At 40.7% G+C, this 22,828-nt stretch overlaps 2 protein-coding genes across 2 annotated transcripts; one reads left to right on the top strand and one right to left on the bottom strand.

The window, feature by feature from the left end:
• The first annotated feature begins 11,426 nt into the window (after positions 1 to 11,426).
• On the top strand, positions 11,427 to 15,170 carry irg1l (immunoresponsive gene 1, like). The gene is made up of 5 exons (XM_071525402.1): positions 11,427 to 11,499; positions 11,843 to 12,030; positions 12,427 to 12,519; positions 12,772 to 12,971; positions 13,665 to 15,170. The coding sequence occupies exons 1-5, from the start codon at positions 11,427 to 11,429 to the stop codon at positions 14,590 to 14,592; spliced, it is 1,482 nt and encodes a 493-aa protein (XP_071381503.1). The 3' UTR covers positions 14,593 to 15,170.
• A 4,750-nt stretch (positions 15,171 to 19,920) lies between these two features.
• Positions 19,921 to 22,432, bottom strand: glod5 (glyoxalase domain containing 5). Its single transcript, XM_071525258.1, has 4 exons — positions 22,319 to 22,432; positions 21,737 to 21,892; positions 20,814 to 20,969; positions 19,921 to 20,651 (listed from the first exon to the last, which is right to left on the bottom strand). The coding sequence occupies exons 1-4, from the start codon at positions 22,373 to 22,375 to the stop codon at positions 20,508 to 20,510; spliced, it is 513 nt and encodes a 170-aa protein (XP_071381359.1). The 5' UTR covers positions 22,376 to 22,432; the 3' UTR covers positions 19,921 to 20,507.
• Positions 22,433 to 22,828: the final 396 nt, after the last annotated feature.

Here is a 22,828-nt window from a genome sequence, read left to right as displayed (position 1 = left end):
GGAATAGACTGAGAGGATATCCGCACTCTCGACCTCAGACTAACCTGCCACAGCAGTGTGTGCTAGACTGTGGTTTAAGAAAGTTTTAACATGTTTGTTTGTGTGTGTGTGTGTGTGTGTTTGTGCATGCATGTGTGTGTGTGTGTGTGTGTGTGTGTGTGTGTTTCTGTGAGTGTATTTACATGCATGAGTCTCACAGGTCCATGTGTCTTTACTGTTAGCCCAACCATCATCCACATTCTCAGACAGTGTGTTGATGTCTCACACTGAGACCAGAAAGTCACTGAGCATCTTGTTCTCTGCTGCTGTGCTCAAGTTCATGAGTATGTGTGGGTGTGGGTGTGTGTGCATGTGTGTGCAGCTTGTGCATGTGCCCCCTCCTTGAGGAAGTACATGAAAATTTCAAATAGGGTCAGATGATGATTCACTCTTTTGTAACCAGCTGTTTATTTATTATTGGTTTATCTACAGCATGCAACACATAAGGAAACAGAAAGCAATGCTTATATTTCACCTTATTGACACCAGTTTTTTCCCCTTTGTGTATTCTATGAAGCTTTTCCTGGTAATGGGTTACTTAGTGGAGGGAATTTCATCATGAGCCTATTTTTATTTGTTAACAATTTGTTTCTATCATTGTATACATCGGTGTATCTCTCAAGTGCTCTCAGGGTGAGGTACCAGGAAAAAATAATTACCTCCCGTTTATGAATTTGTTTTTCACTGCGTGAGAAAATGGACTTGTGGCATGAGAGCGTGTGATAAAAGTCAATTGCGTGAGTCTCTCGGTCAATGCGTGAGAGTTGGCAGCCCCGTGAACTCGCTTGACATTATTATGTATGAAACTGCCAATCAGATTTATTTACTTATTAATTGAAGGTGTCGGAACGCCGTTCCGGATCGTTCCGGCCCACTTTAACCCCTGCATGTGCCCCCTCCTTGAGGAAGCACGTGAAAATATTTCACCTTATTGACACCAGTTTTTTCCCCTTTGTGTATTCTATGAAGCTTTTCCTGTTAATGGGTTACTTAGTGGAGGGAGTGTCCTCATTAGCCTATTTTTATTTGTTAACAATTTGTTTCTATCATTGTATACATCGGTGTATCTCTCAAGTGCTCTCAGGGTGAGGTACCAGGAAAAAATAATTACCTACTATTAGATTGATTATGTCTTGATTATATTTATAAATAGTATGACTGATTAAGATTTTTGTTATCAAAATATTCATAAGGGACAATATCTCATTGGATATGCATTAACTGGCATATTATTGAGAACACACAGAAAATACTTCCGAAGACATTTGTCAATATATTGCTCTCTCAATTAATCTTATCAATCTTATTTCTAGCTTTGGGAGAAACATGTTCATAGATGCAGTCTAACTGTCCAAGGTCAAGTCTCTTTTGGGACTGATTTTTGCTTTTATTTTCCACATAACGTCTCTTCATTGTTCAAACTGAGTGGTGGGCTCATAACAGATGGAAGGAAATTCCATCTGTTAGGTAAGGTAAGGTAGAGTTACTCAGCTTTGTCTGCACACACCTGTCACGTTGGAAGCCATAAGGAACAAGGAAAAAGAAGTGTATTTTCAGTAATTGAACAATCTGTACCGTTGCCCCTCCCTACAAACACAGATCTGTTGGACAAACCTTAAAATGTACAGGGTTATCAAGTTTATGAGAAACTGCTATCTTTAAAATTCCCACCCTCTTCAAGAGCCCACGTGTTTCAATGCATGCTTCTTGTTTCCATTTATGTGATCGGAACACACCAAAACATAGACAACACCTACTCTGATGTGATGACTAAAACCTTTCTTTCAGCATGATAGGACTTAACTTGAATAGAAGAAAAAAGCACCGCACACTCTGGCTCCATATGCATAATATCTTTTACTGACAACGCCTTCTTCTAGGTCTGATAAATGAGAATTTAACAACAGGCAGGCCTACTTATACATTAAAGATGTGTACACTTGGTGGAGATTGCAAACTGATGACCAATCATCCAATCAAAATGATGACATCATAAAGCTAACATTAAAACAAAAGTTGACATATTTACAAAGCGATTTCCAATAGATACGCATAGAAACAAATACATCAGTCATTTTAGGAAACATCATGAAAAAACTTGTCTGAGTAAGGTAAATATTTTTTTCAGATTACCTCGTCTTAGTGGGAGAGAAACGTTTTCACTACCAATGTAGTGTATAATAATGTAATAATGTACTTAAGTTTTGTGTCCTGTCTTGTCCTGTCCAGTGCCCGGTTATATATACAGTAATTCTGTGTGATGAGGGTCTTGTACCATTAGGTAGCTGCTCTGCCCTGTCCTTTGTGTACTGTCCTGTCCATTTCTGTGTCTTTTTCTGTGTGATGTGCGCCCTATCAATAGGTGGCTATTGTCTTTTCATATCATATCTTTGTATGCATATAGCAAAAACAAAATGTTATTGGATTGGGCCCATTAATTACATTGCATTTGCAGCTTTTTAGCATTTAGAATAGAATAAATAATGAATCCAGTATTGGGTGTCTTGAAAATGTGACTGGCATTTATATTGAGAACTGCTTAATCATCTACATGGCAATAGATTCACTAAATAAGTGCATTGAACAAATCAATGACTGGATGTGCCACAGTTTTCTGCAACTAAATAAAGATAAAACTGAAATAATTGTTTTTGGTGCCAAAGAGGAGAAACTTAAAGTCAGTGTTCACCTTGAAGCCCTCTCACCGAAGACTAAAAACCAAGTCAGAAATCTTGGTGTAGTTATGGACTCTGGCCTAAACCTTAATAGCCACATCAAGACAATTACAAAATCTGCCTACCATCACCTTAAAAATATCGCAAGAATTAAAGACATCATGTCCAAGCAGGACCTTGAAAAACATTTATTTATTTATTTATTTATTTTATTTTATTTTGCATTTATTTTTAGGAGGCTTGACTATTGTAACAGTGTCTTTACAGGTCTCTCTAAAAAAGCTATTAGACAACTGCAGCTCATCCAGCATGCTGCTGCCAGGGTTCTAACCAGGACTAAGAACATGGACCACATCACTCCAGTGCTGAGATCACTGCATTGGCTTCCTGTGTGCCAAAGAATTGAGTTTAAATTTCTGTTTCATGTTTATAAAGCACTAAATGGTTTAGGACCAAAATGCATTTCTTATCTCCTTCAATGTTATGAACCCGCCAGAACCCTCCTGGTCTGCTTACTGTTTCCAGGGTCAGAACAAAGCATGGAGAAGCAGCTTTTAGTTTTTATGCTCCTCATGCCTGGAACAAACTTCCTGAAAATCTGAGGTCTGCCTCCTCTTTAGAATCTTTTAAATCAGGGCTTAAAACGTTTCTGTTTGCCAGGGCAACATCATCTGCACTGGAATATTTATTTATTTTTTATCTTTTATATTTTCTTTTAAATGTGATTTGAATGCACTTTCACTTTTCTTTATGTTTTTAATCTTTTTGCACTCTCTTTTTATCTATGTCTTTATTTTTATTTTATTTATGTAATGCACTTTGAATTGCTGTTGTGTATGAAATGTGCTATATAAATAAACTTGCCTTGCCTTGCCGTGCCGTGCCGTGCCTTGCCTTGCCTTGCCTTGCCTTGGCAATGTGACTGCATCAACATAGTGTTAAACCACCTGATACCTGGGTTTGAATCTTAATGTTTTCACATTATGTTGCCTAAAATAAATATATTTGTTTCTTTTGAATTGAATTTGGCAGTTTATTTACATTTGACACAAGTTAATATGGAGTATCTAAAGTAGTTATTTGATTGTTTCTCTATGGATAAGTCTCCAGTAGGGGTCAAATCATCTTGTGTCTTGTCCTGTGTAATTATAACACATGACAGCACAGCGTAGAACAAGAAGTTCAAGAAACAGGACAGGACATACAGTACGTGGGATAGGACAGGACACATAGAGGCTGTCCTGTCCCACCTGTTTCCTAGTGCTATCATGTCATTTTCAGCTGCTCTGAGACTGGCTACAAAAGTACTATTTTTTTTTTATTATTATTTTATATATATATATATTTTTTTTTTTTTTTGCAACATCCTGCACTGAGTTTGTATTTATTTTATGAAGAAGAAAGTTGATTTTTACCATAATATGATATAGGACATGTATACATGAATGGTAAACTTTTATTGGGAAATTGTGGCAAACACTGCAGAAGATTTTCAACACATGCTGAAAAATTCAGTTTTAAGAAATATAAGTTATACCACATTAGACAAAAAAAAACATTTATTCACAAAGAATTATTCAATACAAGAATATACAATGAGCTGGAACACATGCAGTAACAGGAGAAAAGATTAAAGAGATTCAATTTGACCCATTCACAATTCATGTCAATGTACAGTATAATTCAAACTTATGAATACATATTTACAGAATTATTACTTTTTATTACAATAATTGAACCCTCCCTTGATATTCTTTGAAACTAACAAACTCACTGGTTATGTACATATGAGAAAACGTAAAAGTCAGTTTACAGAGATATTTTTGTCATTGCCAGAAAGGTTAGCATCTACATGTCCTGAAGTCACAAACTGACTCCTTGTTGAGTTGCTGTTCCTGCTGCAGCTATTTTGCACTACAGGTGCATTGGAAGATTGCTTTTCCCCATTTCACACTTCTCTACAATTCAGATTGCTCGTGGAAGTGTTTCGCTAGCTAGTAGTAGAGGATTAATTTCAATTTTCCTGCTTTCCTGGTAAGTTGTGTTATTTTACAACATTAGATTGTTTGATCTAGATTTTGCATGTTGTTTGTTGGACTTCTTCATTGTAAGTGGGCTTAATGCTTTGTTGAGGTTGTAAAGTTATCATAGTTTGCTAAGTGTATGTTAGCAGCAACATTAGTTGTTAAGTTGTAGTATTGAGCTATTGTTGATTTAATTACATTATTTTCAAAGACAATCACAGCTGGTAAGGACAATCACAGCTGGTAAGCATGTAACCAGCACCAAACTAGTTTTCACTTATTAACATTCAGTACTTAAATAATATATATAAAGAGATATTCTTCATATGGTGCCCCTGAGTGGGCAAAGGGGGAGAGGAGCAGAAACTGCAAGGAACCAGGAGACGGAAGAGACTGAATAAGGGAGAGAAAAGGTCCATGTGAAAATCACAGCATAGTGCTTTTCACTCTGTCAAAGATCTGCTGGACTTTTACTGCAGGGACGCAGCCTTCTCTCACAATGGTTATGGTCCCTGTGGAAATAGAAACATAGTTTTGAATGAGATAGTGCTTGTTAAAACAAAGGAACAAAGACAATTTACTGGTAAAGATTTTGCATTGTACCTTCATTGATCTTCAGGCAGTTAACCACGGTGGAGGCCACCACTTCATTAGAGTCTCCGTCACACAGAACCCCCTGGATCTTGTGTCCCAGTCGACTGCAACAAAAATAGATGGTAGAAGAGGGGATAAATGAATGTGCATGTCATCCACGATTACCAATATACTATAATAGACTGATAAACCACACATTTGTCACTCTGATACACTAGACACACTAAAATTAATTTGCTGTGGGAGAGGATTTATTAAATCCTGTATCATAGGTCAGATCAGATCATTCTGCCCCAGTACAAGCCTCAGGAATGCATCACTCTTTTGGAATTATCCCAGCATCAAACTTTATGAATCTCTCCTCCAAACTGAAACGTGACACGGTGTAATAATAATGAATAGCAAGAGACATGCTTGAGGACTTGCGTACAGTGGAGTTCTGTGAGGAGATGCTTACCTGATGACCATGCTGTGGTGGGTGCTGTCTGGCTCTCCACTGGGATTGGCTGAGGTAATGGCAAGGGGTCCAGTGATGTCACACAGGTGCCCGGTCACAGTGTGGTCAGGGACGCGGATCATGATGCTGTCCTTGGTACCAACGCGGTCATAAGCTGGTCCCACGCCTAAAATTAAAAAGTGAAGTGAATGCTTGTAGCTGCTGCCATTTTTAAGGTAATCTAAGGATGTTCTTAACTGAATCCGCTAGTACAGCAAATAGGTGTTCGATCGCAGCAGCCATGGCCTCTTTACCTAGTTTGAACAGCCAGTCTCCTTTGCTGACGATGCAGCTGATGCCTCCAGGGTACACGTTCCTCATAAACTCCCAGAGCAGAGGGCTGAAGGGAGGCTTGGCTGCCACTAGCTGCTCCACGCTGGAGATGCAAATGCAGATGGGCTTCTCCGCTGGTCTGTCCTGGAAAAGGTCACAGACAACAGGTTCATGAGTTTGACGTCGATAGTGAGGCCTATCGTGATACAGCTGTCGTTCCATAGATCTGTCTCAGATTACAGTACAAAGTGGCACCAACTAGCCGCTTATTTTCAATCTTACTTTAATGTTGTAGATCTTCTCGATAGCCTGGGGATTCTTGCAGGAGGCAGCCAGGGCATACACTGTATCAGTGGGAATACCACACACCCCACCTTCCTCCAGTAGGCTAGCGATCTTCAGAAGACCGCTGGTAAGTCGGGAGTCAGCCACAGGACATGGCAGTTCTGGAGTTTTCTCCTGCTTTTTCACTTCCTGAGACAGGCCATAGATGGAGGGAGATTGTCATTAAGGGAACAAAACACAACAGAACAGAGTAGACTAAAATAGAATATGGGTCTCTCAATAAGTCACCTTTAATAAGGGTGGGCCCATAGGTAGCAGTCTCTCTGAGAAGATGCAGTTTACCAATGATGCCAGCGCTCCATATACACAGATTATTGAAAAGATTGCAAGCATGGCCACTGTAAAGAAAATGATTTCACAATCTTTTAGTAACTGAAAGGCTAGTGTAGATAGAGATTAAAAGTAAATCTAATTCTAGATGTAACAGTCTATTTCAGTGGAAATTATGAGTTTGGGACTAGACTTAATCCATCCTTACTTTCTAGTTGGTATGGCAGTCGCTGCAAGGTGGAGAGCAGGAAACAGACCAATACGATCTCCATGACTGTTGTTAGAAACAGCAAAACCAGGTTCCTATATGCAGCTGACAGAAACCATGGAAGAAGCATAGGACCATTAGCTGAAAAACAAACAAAATAATTTGTTGCTCTATAAAAAAGAATCTAATTAACCTTACCAATCAGCATCAGGAAAGCATTAATGACCAGGAAAGCAATGGCTCCTGCTGTAAAGCCATAAACTGCCTCTGTGGAAAACTGGAGCAGGTCACCTGGAAGAAAAAGAATAATTAAATCTATTTAATTTACTTATTTAATGAAATTCAGTCAACAAAATCTATCTTCTAATTTCAAATTTTTACAGACATACCTGCAAATCTGAACCAGGTCCAGGTTGCCCATACTGCTACGTAGAAGGACGGGATGACTGACCCAAAGCGCCCACCTCCCGTGACCTGCAGCCGGCTGACATATGCCTGGATGATGGCTCCAGAGATGAGGACCCAAGGGACAGTCAGATGGAGGAAGAAGGAGTTCATGCTGGACACACTTGCATGGAGTGCTGAGAGAGCTGCCACCCCATTGCAAAGGTAGAACAGTGCATCTGGGGTCTGTTCACCATGGAGCAGTGCCCCCTGGTCTCTCCCTTTGGACCTGCCGCAACTCAAAGCCTTCTGAAGCCGGCTGGTGGAGACGGGCTGGGGGCCTACGGGGATCAGGGACTTCTCTGCTATGGTGTTGATGAGCCGAGAGAAGGTGCCATAGAGGGAGACTGCGGTGAACAGGGAACAGGCCACACCAAAGAAGATGTAATATCCCTGGAGAGGGATCTGGGGGATGGTGGAGACTGTGAGCAGGAGGAATAGCATGTTGTGGATGAGTTCCAGGGTATCTGTGTTCAGGCTTCCCACACAGAGCACCAAGGCTGCCACCACAAAGAACCAATCACCCACCATTGGTTCCCTCCCAGAGGCCACTTTACTGTCTTCCACAATCAGAACAGATGCCACAAACTCACCCCAAGCCTTGATCAGCCAATATGTAGCATGAAGACCAAACTTTGTGGTGTGGTAGCAATCGTTCCGCAGATGGGCATAGTAGCTGGAGAACAGCTGGGCAGCAATGATGATTGAGACCCATGCAACTCCTAAGGCAAAGGACTTAATGTACCCAAAGCTGTAGAAAGCGAAGATGAAGGAAGCAACAGTGTCACAGAAGAAACCCAAGGCCATTGGCTCTGCATATTTTGTGTTCTTCTTCTTCTCCTGGCCAATGTTCTGAGCACTTGCTGAGTTGGTGGTCCCTAGCAGGAGGACATTGAAGAGGGGGGTCCCGAAGCCCTTGAGGGCTAGACGTTGAGTCAGGCCTTTGACAAGCAGTGCAGCCGAGCCGTAGATGGCAAAGATCAGGATGAGAAACTCCAGGACCCCAGAGACCACTAGAGCCCATGAGGTGGCCACCAGAGCCACTGCTTCAAACACTAAGGTGGCTGTGATCGCTCCAAAAACAAAAGGCATGATGAAGTTGACTGTGGCAGAGCAAAAAGCAAGGAGAAAAGAGAGAAGGATATAGGGTACCAGACCAGAGATGGCCGACTCCTTTAGGGACAGACATGAGAGCCAAACAGGGGTTTCTGTAGTGGCATTCAGAGACATGTTGCTCATCAGGTTAGTGGACAGAGACATGTTGCTCATCAGGTTAGTGGACAGAGACGTATTGTTCATCATCTCATGGGGTAGGAGTACTGTAGTGGCAGTTTCAGGTATTGCACCAAAGTAGATTCGGGTGGCACCATAACTGCCCCAGAGAGCAGCATAGCCCATGAAGGAAGTGCCACTCAGATGATCGTATTTTCTGAAGGAGAGCAGGCCGGCTACCACTTGACATATACCGCCAATCAGGATGAGGTGAACACCTGCAAAAGCATTGTTGAGTAAGTTACTGTAAGGCAAACCTGAACAATCCTTAAGCCAATAAGATTATAGCCAACATATTGGATGCATTCAAAATTGTATTTGAGTTTACATGTTTAAATGTCAAGGATCACAATGTTCTTGGTTGGTAGCTGTCAGCTCATGTGTAGGCAAGCGAAACAATGCACAGGTTAAAAAACTGAAATGTAATGAAAATAATTTGTTCTAAATTTTACCTGCAAGGATGTTCTCCACCCCCACTGGTGCAATGCCAGTGTGTGCTGTATTGAAGTTCTGTAGAAGTACGAGGAATGCACTGATCCCATTGGCTAACATGCCTAGCACTCCTGGCTCGCCATAGAAACTGGCTGGAAAACCATCTGGTGTTGCCATAGTGTCTTCGTTGTCAAATTATAGGTTTGTTTTTTCAGCTGAAACAATGGGCAGATGAAGCAATGAAACATATGGCACAGACAACAAATTTGCATTTCAAATGTATATATGCAGTCTGTATATCTTTTGTTGAGACTATAATGCAATACAATATGAATCATCCAACAGACCAACTCAGAGCAGTATACTGTCTTGATCCTGGCTAATTTTGTTATATTCTATTTGCCAAAGGGACATATGAGTATGGCTATGTTACAAATTTACAAATGCACTACAGTCAAATAAATTCATGTGCAGACTGAAGTCACTGGCAAATGTTATTTGTGGTAGGAAACAGCAACGTGGCCTGTTTGGTGCCTCAGAAAAATACTTTAATGACAACCCTGGAAAGGTTTACTACAGTGAACAAAATGACCTGAGCGCCCTCTATATACAAAGATTTTTGAAAATTATACAAACAGAAAATAGGATAAAAATTTATAGCAAATGAATAATGAAGGGAAGAAAATCTGGTTAGGTTGTAATAACTGAGTTTGACATTAATAAATTCTCACTCTGTCAGGCTCATTTTTTTCTGTTTTATTACTCTAAGCATTTACAGAAACTTGTCAGTGTCTGGCCCTGCCCAGTAACAGGCGGGCCGGCTTTCATGATCCATTGTTGTAGAGAGACAGTGTCAAGAGACACAGAGAAACACACAGGTGGCTGTATTCAGCCTTACTGCTGTAATTTGAAAGGAGCAGGAGCAGGTTTCTGCCTAAGCCTTTCAGCTGGAACTAATACACTGATATCAAGCCAAAAGAGATGCACAGCATACTAAGGTAATGTTTATGAGTCAGTTTCAACCTCTCTAAGCTGTAGGTTTGGTAGTCAATGTATTCATGTTAATATGGCAAACAACAGCTTTTCATAACAATAATAATCTTGCCTAGAGCAGCAAGATTTATTCTGTAGCATAATGTAAAGTAATATTCACATATCAAGCTGACATATGAAAAACCTGTTATCACCACCAGTAATGTAGCATATTGAAACTTGCATGCAAAATATATTCAGTAGACATTGTGATAGCCAGTAGTGAAGCAGGTGGGAAAAAAAGTAATAAGGCTTTACCTGGTGAAGATGCTCAGAGGGATGAAAAGTTGAGTATGAATGAAGCAGATTTCTAAGTTTGTCATAAATATGCCTATCCTTGGTGTAGGAGGAGTTCCGTGAAAATTCCCCAACACTTACCTAATTGCCACCTGAGAAATGACATCACCGCCTCTCACCTCTAAAACAATCAGCTTCCTCCTCTTCCTCCTCCTGATGGTGATGATGATAATGGTGGCCACTGTGGAAATCCCTCCCTTTAATTGGAAATTTTGTGATGGATACGCCTGCCCTTTCCTGTTCCTCCCAGGTCAGTATCAGTAGCCTTTGTCAGTCCTGGGCTATATAAGGCAGGCAGCCTCTCACCTGAAAAACATCAGCATCCTTCACCACTTCTTGACTGCTAACTTCTGCATCAACATAGAAAAGACAGGCAGTGGGCAAAAGAGAGGAGGAGAAACCACCAAGAGGACAGAAGCCAAAACAGACTACAGAAGAGAGAACAGCGTAAAGCAACACAACTGCAGAAACACCACAGAGAAGCCATGATCTCCAAGCTACAGGTAAAGCTTCAGAATATCTTTTGCAGTTAGATTAATAGGGATCCATTTCACCCTGATGTGACTGCAATGAAGGGCACAAATTCCTCTGTTTGACTCAGAGTTTTTCCTTGTAGCTCTAACTACTGACTGTCTGCATCTCTAGAGCAGAAAATTTCCATTCTCTCTAGTGAACGATTCATTACAAAACTGTAAAATCACAAAATAGACACGTCACACTTGTCACACGGTTTTGTGATTAAATTCTAGGGGGGAATTTCACTGAGCTCTGGGTTAATGTTGACCACATTACCACACCTAGTAGCACCACCTCACCTGTACAATGGCTCTTTCACAAGAGGCACACAGGCAGATTCACTAAGGCTGATTTAATAAGATGTGTGTCTGACGAAGAAAGGCAGAAAGTCATTGCACATGTCCACTGCCTCTAATTGATCACTTACTCTGTCAGATTCATGGTGAGAGTATGAAGTATAAAGAATAAACCATTTTACAATCAGTGTCAGTAAATATATTCAACTTTCTATGCTCTGTGTTCCACAGAAAACCATTAGACCAGTGTGTGCCATCAGGAGCGTGCACAAGTCTGCAGTGAAAGGTAAACTCAGTTTTTGATATACTTAAGAAGATTTCTTTTATTCCATACAGTCTGTGTGACAGTGGTTGCTGCACTGTCACACAGACTGTATGGAATAAAAGAAATATTTCTCTCTGGTTCAGCTATAAAGATAACAGCGCTTTTATTGTAAATATTGGCAAACTCTATACATACAGCTAATGTTGACGCTTTACTTCTACTCCACCTGTTTATGAATAAACTGGAACTGAAACAGTTTTTAAACATTCCACTCCTCCTAATTTTCTTCATTCCATTACTCTGTTTATGACTTCCTCTTTCTCCTCACTGCGCTCCTCCACCTATCGTCCCTCGTCTCCTGCAGTCGTGGAGCGTCCGGCCCCTGAGGACACAGTCACAGGCAGCTTCGGGAGGTTCATCAGTGAGGTGCAGCCCCAGCACTTGTCCTCCGTCGTGCTGCACCGCAGTAAGCGGATGGTGCTGGACAGCATCGGGGTCGGCCTGCTCGGCAGCACCACCGACGTGTTTGAACTGGCCCTGCAGCACTGCCAGGTGAGACAGAGGGAGGGAAAGGGGGGGAGAACAAATAACTTTTTATTATATTCTGACACTGATGAAAGCAAATGCCTGACCTTATATAAACCCTACTCTCCAATCTGTGCAAATGCTGTATGCTGACAGATAAGATAAGGGAATCTAGTCATAAAAACTTGAGCACAGACAGTTTTTTTTTCTCCATAACCCACTGTCTGATGACCTTTTTCCCTGGATTTCCCTGAGTGACTTATGACTTACAAAGACACTTATTCACCCTACACCAGCTGAAGAGTGATGTGCCCAATCTTTTCAGAGTAAAGTTCATTTTGTGTGTGTGTGTGTGTGTGTGTGGTAAGTCTGACTTTATACACTGGAATTTAATGTGTCTTTGTCCTTGTGTTTTCCCCTCAGCACATGTATGCTCCTGATGACATCAGCTCTGTGTACGGACGCAGGGGCACCAGGCTCTCCCCGACACTCGCAGCCTTCGTCAATGGAGTGGCGGTGAGTAGAAATAAGTGGAACAAATGTGTCACATTTGTCCCGTGAACACCAGACAATTTGGGAAACCTGACTAGCCAGCCACAGGAGGGGCTAGTGCAAATTGACCTCATCTACTCCACATTACCCTAGGGCTTTGATGTTGATGGTTGCATTATAATCTACTAATGCTAAACTGCTCACAATTTTCAACATTATCAATAATTCTTTACTACTGTTAATAATAATTATTTTGTTGTTGTCTGTTTGCTGCAGGCTCACTCCATGGACTTTGACGATACGTGGCACCCTGCCACCCATCCCTCCGGCGCAGTCCTTCCTGCTCTGTTAGCTGTTGGTGACATGATGCCCGTTAAGCCCAGTGGTCCCGACTTGCTGCTGGCTTTCAATGTTGGCATCGAGATCCAGGGCCGACTGATGCGGTTCTCTAATGCGGCCTGCAACATCCCCAAGAGGTCAGTAACGCAGAGCGTGAATGGAGAGGGAAGTTAGGAAGCTAAGTTAGTTAGCTTTCAGTTTAGATGTTTTTGAGTGTGCTTGCCCTACACACAATAGTCTAGATCCAATGTCTCTAATTGCCTATTCCATGGACATAAAGCTGTTTATATTCTACATGTAGGAGCAAGCCTTTGACATGTCTAAAAAAGTAGCCCCATGAGTCCTTAAGGAGATCCATATTTGACTCTGCTGATCCCTCCAGTTCACAAGGAGGCCTGTGCAGTGTAAAGCGAAGTCTCTTAGTGGTGTCAATGAGGTGTGAAAGGCTTGTTATTGTGTGTTCTCTCGGGGATAGCAGAGGCTCTGTGGGTAGTGTTAGCACAATTAGCCATGTGGAGAAGAATATCACTGACGGCTCCATTTGGCAGGTGTTTACACAAAGTCAAATGACCCACTACTTTATTTGCTTTTTGAGAAAATACTGAGATGACTAAAAATCTGTTTTTTCCTGTCTCTGCATACAGAGAGCTCTGTCACAGAATAGTTGCGGGTACAACAGACATATTTACTCAGCAGCACTGCTGTAACACCACAATGACGGCTGGTGCACCCAGTTAAAACGCCCCTTTAGTCACAAGAGCAAATAGTACCAAAACATCTGACCAAGGTCTCTCTGTCCCTCTCTGTGTTTCTGTCTTTCTCATCACCAGGTTCCACCCTCCCAGTGTGGTTGGCACCATGGGAAGTGCAGCAGCCTGTGCCCGCCTGTTGTCTTTGGATCACTCCCAGTGCAGCCATGCCTTGGCCATCGCTGCTTCTCTGTCTGGAGCCCCGATGGCTAATGCTGCCACCCAGTCCAAACCCCTCCACATCGGCAATGCTTCGCGGCTGGGGCTGGAGGCGGCTCTGCTGGCCTCCCGAGGTCTCGAGGCCAGTCCTCTGGTCCTGGATGCGGTGGCAGGGGTGGCCGGCTTCAGTGCCTTTTATGAAGACTACGTGCCACAACCTCTGAAATCTCCCAAAGATGAGGGCCATGTCTTCCTGCTAGAGGAGCAGGACATGGGCTTCAAGCGCTTCCCCGCCCACCTGGGGATGCACTGGGTGGCAGACGCCGCAGCCTCTGTCCATAAGCTTCTCGTCGGGATTGAGTCTGGCACCATCTCCCCTGCCCAGGTCCAGGACATCCTGCTCAGAGTCCCCCACTCCAAGTACATCAACAGACCTTTCCCTGAGTCTGAACACCAGGCACGCCATTCCTTCCAGTTCAACGCCTGCAGCGCTCTCTTGGATGGGGAGGTGACAGTGCAGTCCTTCTCCCCTGCTGCCTTGAGGCGCCCCGACCTGCTGGCTCTGTTGAGCCGCGTTCGCGTGGAGCATCCCCAGGACAACCCGGCCAACTTTGATCGCATGTACGGCGAAGTCCAGGTGACGCTCGTCGGGGGAGACATGCTCAGGGGCCGCTGTGACACCTTCTATGGTCACTGGCGCAACCCGCTGACCAATGAGAGCCTGAGGAAGAAGTTCCGGAACAACGCAGGGGCGGTGCTTCCCCCGGAGAAGGTTGAAGGGCTGATCGGAGCGGTGGAGGAGCTGGACAGACTCGGAGACTGCGCACCCCTTCTCTCACAGCTGCAGTGAACCCTCACACACATACACAATAACAACAACAAAGCAATAATTATCGTACATAAAAGGAAAATGAAACACAAAATCAAAATTACACTTCATACATTTGCATGTAGCAGGAATTTAAGCTGGTGTTTGGTGTTATAATAATGAATTTAAAGGTCTAAAATTACACATTTATCCATAATAATGCTAGTGTATCATTTGATGTATAACAATTAGCAAATTGCACTTGATAGATGTGTCACTTGAAGTGTAGCTATGGACCACAGCAAAACAATTGTAGCTACAACTACACAGAATTTAGATATTACTGCTCCACATTCCTGTCTTTGTTGCCAGATGTCATTGTCAACAATACAGAGTTCTGCTGCAAAAAGCAGATATTTCCATTGAGCCTGTCAATTGTACATGTTTACCTATGTTATACTATGTTAAATCATGTCATTGTACTCTTTTAAGGGGATTTTGTTTGTATAATTTCTAAGAAATCAATACTGTGAGTATGTTACGTTATGTTATATTGAATGATTTGAAGTATCAAAGTTATATATATGTTAAGTATTTGCAAAATACTGTACTTCATAATGTAAGGCTTAACAATGGATTGTGAAAATGTTCATTTGTACAATGTAAGTGCTGGATGCTTGTAAATGTGCAACAATGAATGACTTGTAAGATTTTTGCTCTCTTTACTAAATAAAACCACTGAAAACGAACCCTAACCTTTCTGAGCAATTTACTTTAAAATAGAGGAAAACAGTATGAGAAAATTATATTGTGTCTTTATATGAAGGCCCACATCTCTTCTATAATTACTCAAATAATTCAACACTCAACACTTTGATTGCTTGTAGTCAAATTCAAAGAATGAAAGCAAGAAGTGTATAATAAACACAACCTGAGAGCATGCAGAATCTATAATAACACAAACAGCAAAGACAGAAAGCTAATGAAGCCTGCTGGAAGGGTGGATGTCCACAAAATGTGGGTGACCACTGGGGTGCCAATATCACTGCCTCACAAAGTACATCACTGCCTGTAAATCATTTCAAATCCAGGGGAAGTCCAGATAGGTCTTGTTTTCACCTTGAGCACAAACCCCTCTCGTGTCTTTTACATTGACTATTCATTAATTTTTTTTTAAACACAGGTACATACAGGATGTTATTCCTGAGTCAATAAAGTCCTAAGTCATTGCTATGCATACAAGACCTTTAACTCAGGTGTTTTCTTGCTTGAGTGTTTGCAGTGCAAACAAAAACGAGTGGCCAGTATTTGAAATGCTGTGTTTTAAATGTGGAGCAATGTTGGGAAGAGGAGAGATGTTTCCTCATTCCATTCCCCTGTCCTTGCTGTCTGAGGGGAAATATTTCTTGAGTCAATATGTGGCCATGAATCTGGATAGAAGGTCATGGAGCACCTGTCCAGAAGGCATGAGGGCTCGGTTCCTTGTGTCTGCCCAGCTCTGCCCTGCATGGCACAAAGGGGAAACCAACACGTCTACAAGCCTGGTCCAGCCCCATCTGGGCACAGTTGAATCAACAAAGAAGTGCCTTGCAAAGTGCCCAGTTCATATTAATAAATAACTAAAGGGGGTTTTATGAATGTTGGGAAATAAACTGCACTTTGCCAAGGTATCGCTGCCGTCGTTCCATTCACAGGAAAGAAATTAGCTTCTGCCTGCAAAGCTGTAAAACTACATGGTGATATCAACAGTGTGAAAAGAAATGGTCTGCTACCTCAAAATGATAATAAGCAAGCTGAATTATGTCAAGTCTTCCCTTAGCCATGATGTACAGGCAAGATCCTTACGGTCAAGCATAGTGTTAGACAATGAAGAGGAAAGAGACTCAACTCAACTTTATTTATATAGCACTTTACACACAACACAGTTGATCCAAAGTGCTTTACAACACACACAGAGGAAAATAAAAAACAAAAGAAGGAAACAAGCACAATAAGAGAGGAGAAAAAATCAGCGTGATGATAAATAATAATGATAATAATAATAGTAAAGGCACATGGTCACACAGAGCCCACAGTGACAACACAGACCAACACGGAAGAGAGACAAGACCACACCTTCAATTTCTGGTCAGCTAAAGAGATCTGTTAGGGTTCAAGTGTAACATGACCACAAATCCTTTGTAGTGGGACACACTCAGCTCACCACAAAGACGGGGAACAATTCACCCACAATAACCATGAGCTGCAGGTGTACAGTATCCAATTTTTCTCCTCCCACGGCAAAGAATAAAGAACACATTGTAATAACGGATGGGCTTCCCGTGCACAATGACCATGTCGCATGTGACGCGTGTTGGGAAACCCAAGTGCTAAGGTTTCTTTACATGAGTCATGATGTCCTTTCCTTGTCATGACAGTGTGACTGTGGTCTGCACATGAGTGTTGATAACACACCCGATAACCCATTTTTCACTGAGTAATATTATTTCACACTCACATTTCAAAATGGGTCAGACTAATAACTGGATCACGAGTGTGACGCCAGCTGATGTAAACGGCACACACACAGGCCAGTGTGTGGTTTGATTGTGAGTGAGGGGGAGAATTCATAAAGGAGGGCTGACGCAAGAAACAATATGGGACAATGAGGTCTGTTTCTAGGGCAGATAATTGCCTCATCTGTGGATATTGCAGAAACATTCAGTAGAAGTGATGAATATGGGGAATTGGGGAATATGGGCTGGATAAAAAAATGTCTGTCATTTAAATTACTTCAGTGATACGTCTGGACAGAACTCACACCTATAGGTTTTTACCATCCTGTTTCTTTGTCAGTGCATTAACAATAGAAATCCACACAAATACATTGCAATCTCTATGGTGACTCTGAATCTTGAATCTTGCTAGCAGCAAAAGAACTGGGTTAAGTTTATCATAAAAGTATAAAAGCCAACCCATGGCATGTCCAGTGATAGATGCATTTTTATGGCAGGATATAATAATATGATTAGGGATATAAAGCTCATGGAAGTATTCCATTTCCAGTTTCTTGAACCCATTTATAGCTGATATCATTTTGGAAAATATTTACTTTGATCCAGGGAAATTCCCCTGTCCATTATTTGCAGTGGTGCAATTAGTACTAGAATGTCCTGCTAGAAGTATTGTTAACTTTGCTAATATTTTACTTAAGTAGAGGTAAAAGTAGTGGTGTAAAAATATACTTAAGTAAAAGTAAAAAGTAGCTTATACTTGTAAAAGTTATAGTTACTTTTTAGAAAAGAGAACATTGTTACATGATCTTTCCAATACAACTGAAGGAACGAGAGGACAGAGTTCAAACTCGATTCTTTTAACTGGAAATTTTGGAATTTACAAAATAAAGTTCACAAACAAAGTAAAACCAGATTTCTCTTCTCTTCTTTGCTGACTCACCATTCACTGTGAATGGCTCCACAACTGGACAATTTACAGTTTGAATAGTTTGAATAGTTTCTATTGCTTATGGAGTTTTCTCTATAAGCAATAGAAACTGGACAATTGTAAATATGCAATATGATTTAAAACTGTATGATTTAAAATGTACAATACTTCAGTAAAAATGTACTGAAATAAAAGTAAAATTACTGAAAAAAATACTTTAAAAAATACAAAAAGTACAAGTACACAACTACTCAATTACACGTGAGTAAATATAACTAAAAATAGATAAGTCCAGCCATGATTATGCGTAACTCTGTAGGAGATAACACATTGAGTTTTACACGTGTAACCTAAGGAGCCAATTTATAAATACATACTGGGGATTACTGGAGATTAAATTTGCACTAATATCAACATCTTTGCTTTATCATCTTTTGCTGGTAACACCAAACAGCAAAACAATATGAACTATGGGGACACTATCAGTCTTTAAAACATTTCTTTTGTTCCCAATCCTGAGGTTGTTATGTCATCACCTTTCAGTGATCATATCAACACTTTTAAATGTACATGTTTGATACCATATCTTTATTTACTGCAATTATGTAACTGCTAGCATTGATGGGAAAATGTTAGGCAATCTGATGTCTGACTAGAAATCCTATTTCAAACTCGATTCTTTTAATTTGTTTGAAAGTTCAAACTTGATTCTTTTAATTGGAAAATTTGGAAATTACAAAATAAAATGCACAAAGTAAAGCCAGATTTCTCTTCTCTTCTTTGCTGACTAATCATTCACTGTGAACGGCTCCACAGTTCGCCAGGTTACATGGTCCAGTTTCTGTTGCTTATGGAGAGCCACAAAATCTGTACTCTGTAATGGATGTGATATAAAATGTAGCTAAGTACATATACTTCAGTAAAAACGTGCTGAAATAAAAGACAAATTACTGACTTTAAGAAATACAAAAGAGCTACTCAATTACAGTAACATGAGTAAATATAATTAGATACCTCCACCCTTGATTATGCATGTCGCTCTCTAGGAAATCTTAACACATTGAGTCTTATACGTGTAACCTAAGGAGCCAAATTGTAAATAAATACTGGGGATTACTGGAGATTAGACTTGCACAAATATAATGCTTTATCATTTTGGTAACACCAAACAGCAAAACAATGTGAACTTTGGGGACACTATCAGTCTTTAACTCCAATTGCAAGATATGAATAAAAGACATTTCTTTTGTTCCCAATCCTGAGGTTATGTCATCACCTTTCAATGGTCATATCAACACTTTTAAGTTTACACGTTTGATACCCTATCTTTATTTACTGTAATTATGTAACTGCTAGCATTGATGAGGCAATCTGACTAGAATTCCTATTTCTATTTCACAGAGATTTTCTACACACCAATTATAACAATTATAACAATCTCCACCAATTTCAAAGCACATTTTCTTCTTCTTGTAGCGCTGGACAGGATGTGTCTTCAGGCAGCAGCAGGTAGTTTCAGAAACATTATGGAAACATTGCATGTTTGAGCATGCAAGCTACCCCATCTCAGAATGCATACATTCAACATAGATATTGAATTTTGATACTGTCGATTGCAAGTCTTGCCCTGTCCCTTGGCAACACATGAAGTCCTCTTGTCCTTGTCTGTGACAGTATCTACTATGAAACTCTAAGTAAGATAAGTAATCATAATATCTCTGCCTCAGTGAAACTAAGAGAACAGATCTATAGATTTACTGTCCTTGGCCTATAAATTGATGATGATTGATGATGATGATGATGATGATGGCTTTTATTTTCTCACTAAATTCCTGATAACATGATGAAGAATGGTCATGAGTCTTTGAAAGTATTTTATCTATTCAAATTTGAGAAAGATTTCATACAAAAAGAACTGCCATGTGAAAAACTACTACAAAACAAAAACAGTAGCAAAATATTTATTGAAATTGCATAGGGTGTGTGTGTGTATTTCAATAACACTCACGCAAAAACATTAACAACAAAGTGCTGAGACATTTTCACCACATAATCTAAAGAGCAGGGAAAAATAATTAAATAACAGGCCTTTTCATTTTGAACATTTTCGGCTGAATCAGTGATATTACATATAACTGTTCTCTTCAATATTCTTTCAAAGCACTCATTGACTGTGTGAGCTCCATTTACATTTGAACTTCTGGTGTGGAAAATTTTTCATCTCAAATGCTGAGTTGGGAGTATTTCTACAGAAAACACTCATTTTCTTTTCACATGCATAGTTAAAATAGCAGCAACTGGTCAGCAAAATTACACAGTAATAGGGTCTCTGCATGGCCAGCTGATGTTATCCACCTCAGTCTAAAACTAGTGCATGTGTTGTTGGAAAAGTCATAATTTAAACACTGATTGTGCAAAAGGGGCCCACTAGACAGAGTTAGCGAGGCATTTGGATATAATTCTCTCTCTCTGACTAAACCTTTTCCAGAGAAGTTAAAATTTTCCATGTATTCACAAACAAGGCCAAAGAGGTTTTAAGAGGTTCCTTCTGATTTTGACTGGCTGTAGTTTGACACTTCGATGAGATTGTGATCAGGATCCCGGAAGTACAGCGAGGTGATCATCCCCACAGCACCAGTTCGCTCCACTGGACCCTCCTCAATCTCTACCCCACAGACCTGCAGAGGAGCAGAGAGGAGAGGAGAGAAGCTGCTTGACTGATACTGAGCGTTTCAGTGGCACTTGCTAATCCCAATTTCAAAAAACACCCATCAACACCCATCATATAAATTAGATACAAGTAATAATACAATACAGTGTGTATGCAGTGGGTGAAATACCTTCAGGTGTGCAGCCACAGTAGCCAGTGAGGTCTTGGTGATGAGGCACAGGTCTGCAGAGCCCGAGGTCGGGCGCCTGGCTTTAGGCTCAAACTCCTGACCCGCCTGGTGGAGGTTAAACTTCTGCTGCCCAAAACCCAGAGCCTTACGGTTCCCCTTAGTGAGGCAGAGATGGCATGTGGGTGAGCTGGAGGTGTCAGACAGCTAAAGGCCCATGTAAATGGCTGGACTGAGAGGCTTACTTTCTGCTGGCAAAATAATCAAAGACTGCCATCTAGTGGATATTCTCTGAGTCCAAGGGAGAGATACAGTATTTCACCTGTAAATACAGTTCAGCTGTACAGTTCCTTTTATATGTAAATATGCACATATACCCCAGGGTTGGGGCGATTTAAGAATTGAATTGAGAATGCATGGTAAATTCCAGTTCAATTCCTGGGGTTGGAATTGTATTCAGCTCTAAGGGCACAGAATTGGAATTGAATTGGAATGACAGGAAACAGAATTGAATTCCGTTAAATTCCATTAAGTTCCAATTCTGAGAGAGGTTGACTTGACTTGCTTAAACATTATAAATCAAACATTATGAATCAATCACAGTTAAACAAATCAAATTGTCACTCAATCGTCATGCATCAAATACCACCTGAAAGGAACCTTTAACATTTTATGATATTCAGTATTGATAATATATAACAATACATGCAATCTCAGATATGTGGTAAGAAAAAAACAAAAGAAACATGGAATTTCACAGAATTTCATTGAATTAAAATTCAACTTCCTGCAATTCCATTTCAATGTGCTTCCTGTAGTTTTTTTCCAATTCCAGTTCCTCCGTTGAATTTGAATTTATGAGTTCATTCATGAATTGACGCCAAACCCTGATATAATCCCTTATACGTACTGCAGTCTGGGCATACCTTGAAAGTGACCACCTCCATGCCGAGCACCGAGGAGTAAAACTTGATGGTGTCTGGCACACTTCTCACTGTCAGGACCAGGTGGTCCAGGTGAGTCACTTCAACTGGACAGCTGCTCTTGAATCTGAACACTGCTGGTGTTTGACTGGAGAGAGGCTACAAGAGGCGAAACAAGCAGTTAAAGGTAAGCAAAAACTACAATGCCCACAAAATGAAGGCCAAGATTGTGAGGGATTAATTACATTGCAATATAGGCCTAATTGTGCAGTCACAGCGTCACTGTGTGGTAAATTTGGGCATTGCATGTGGTTTGAGTCGTCCTCAGGTAAATACGGTATGGCGTAGCTACTGAACATTCAAGATTACTCAACAAATCTGTAGCATAACAACATGGGTTTAAATATATTATGGCATGTATCTCTTCTACGTCAGCAATTCATACATTTACAAATGATTGGGAGTATAGACTAGCAAGTCAATCTCCATTTGAGCTGCCATTTCAGTCCTGTTTGCGTTTAGTGCGAGTGGATAAAGTGATGGTTAGAGTCTAGACGTATATTTCCATAAAATGAGCCGAAATACCTTTAAATAAGCCCATTGAAAGTGCGACAAACGACTCCCGAATGCCCGAAGCGCCATTCTTGTCGGTAGCGACAACTGATACAATCCTGGACTACTTCCTTCTTTTTCACCTCTTCTGTGGACTACAATAGTCTTACCGTATAACATGGAATATACATGGCAAAAAAGAAGAAAAAAAAATGCTACAGTAGCACTCTTGTCTACAAGACGTTGCTGATATAGTTTGACTTAAAATAACATCAAATGTATCACTAAACTAAACTAAGTACGACTGGTATTGCAAACAAAATAATCTTACTTCAGGGTTTATTACTTGCGGACTGTTAAAATTAATTTCCTGTTTTAAAAGGTTTATTGTTTGTTATATTTAATAGCGGTTATAGTTTAGGCTAATGTCTACTCAAAAACAGCTGTTATAACAAAGTTCATGCAGATAATTTAAGAAAATCTCTTCTATGTCAAAAGGGGAAATTAATTAAGATTTTTATAAAAGCTACCAATAGGGGTGGT

This window comes from Centroberyx affinis, unplaced genomic scaffold (assembly GCF_046629955.1).
Source record: "Centroberyx affinis isolate AG114_WGS23_722 - 3 ecotype Tasmania unplaced genomic scaffold, CSIRO-AGI_Caff_v1 ptg000108l_1, whole genome shotgun sequence".
Taxonomy (NCBI): domain Eukaryota; kingdom Metazoa; phylum Chordata; class Actinopteri; order Beryciformes; family Berycidae; genus Centroberyx; species Centroberyx affinis.
This window is presented reverse-complemented; position numbering and strand designations above follow the sequence as displayed.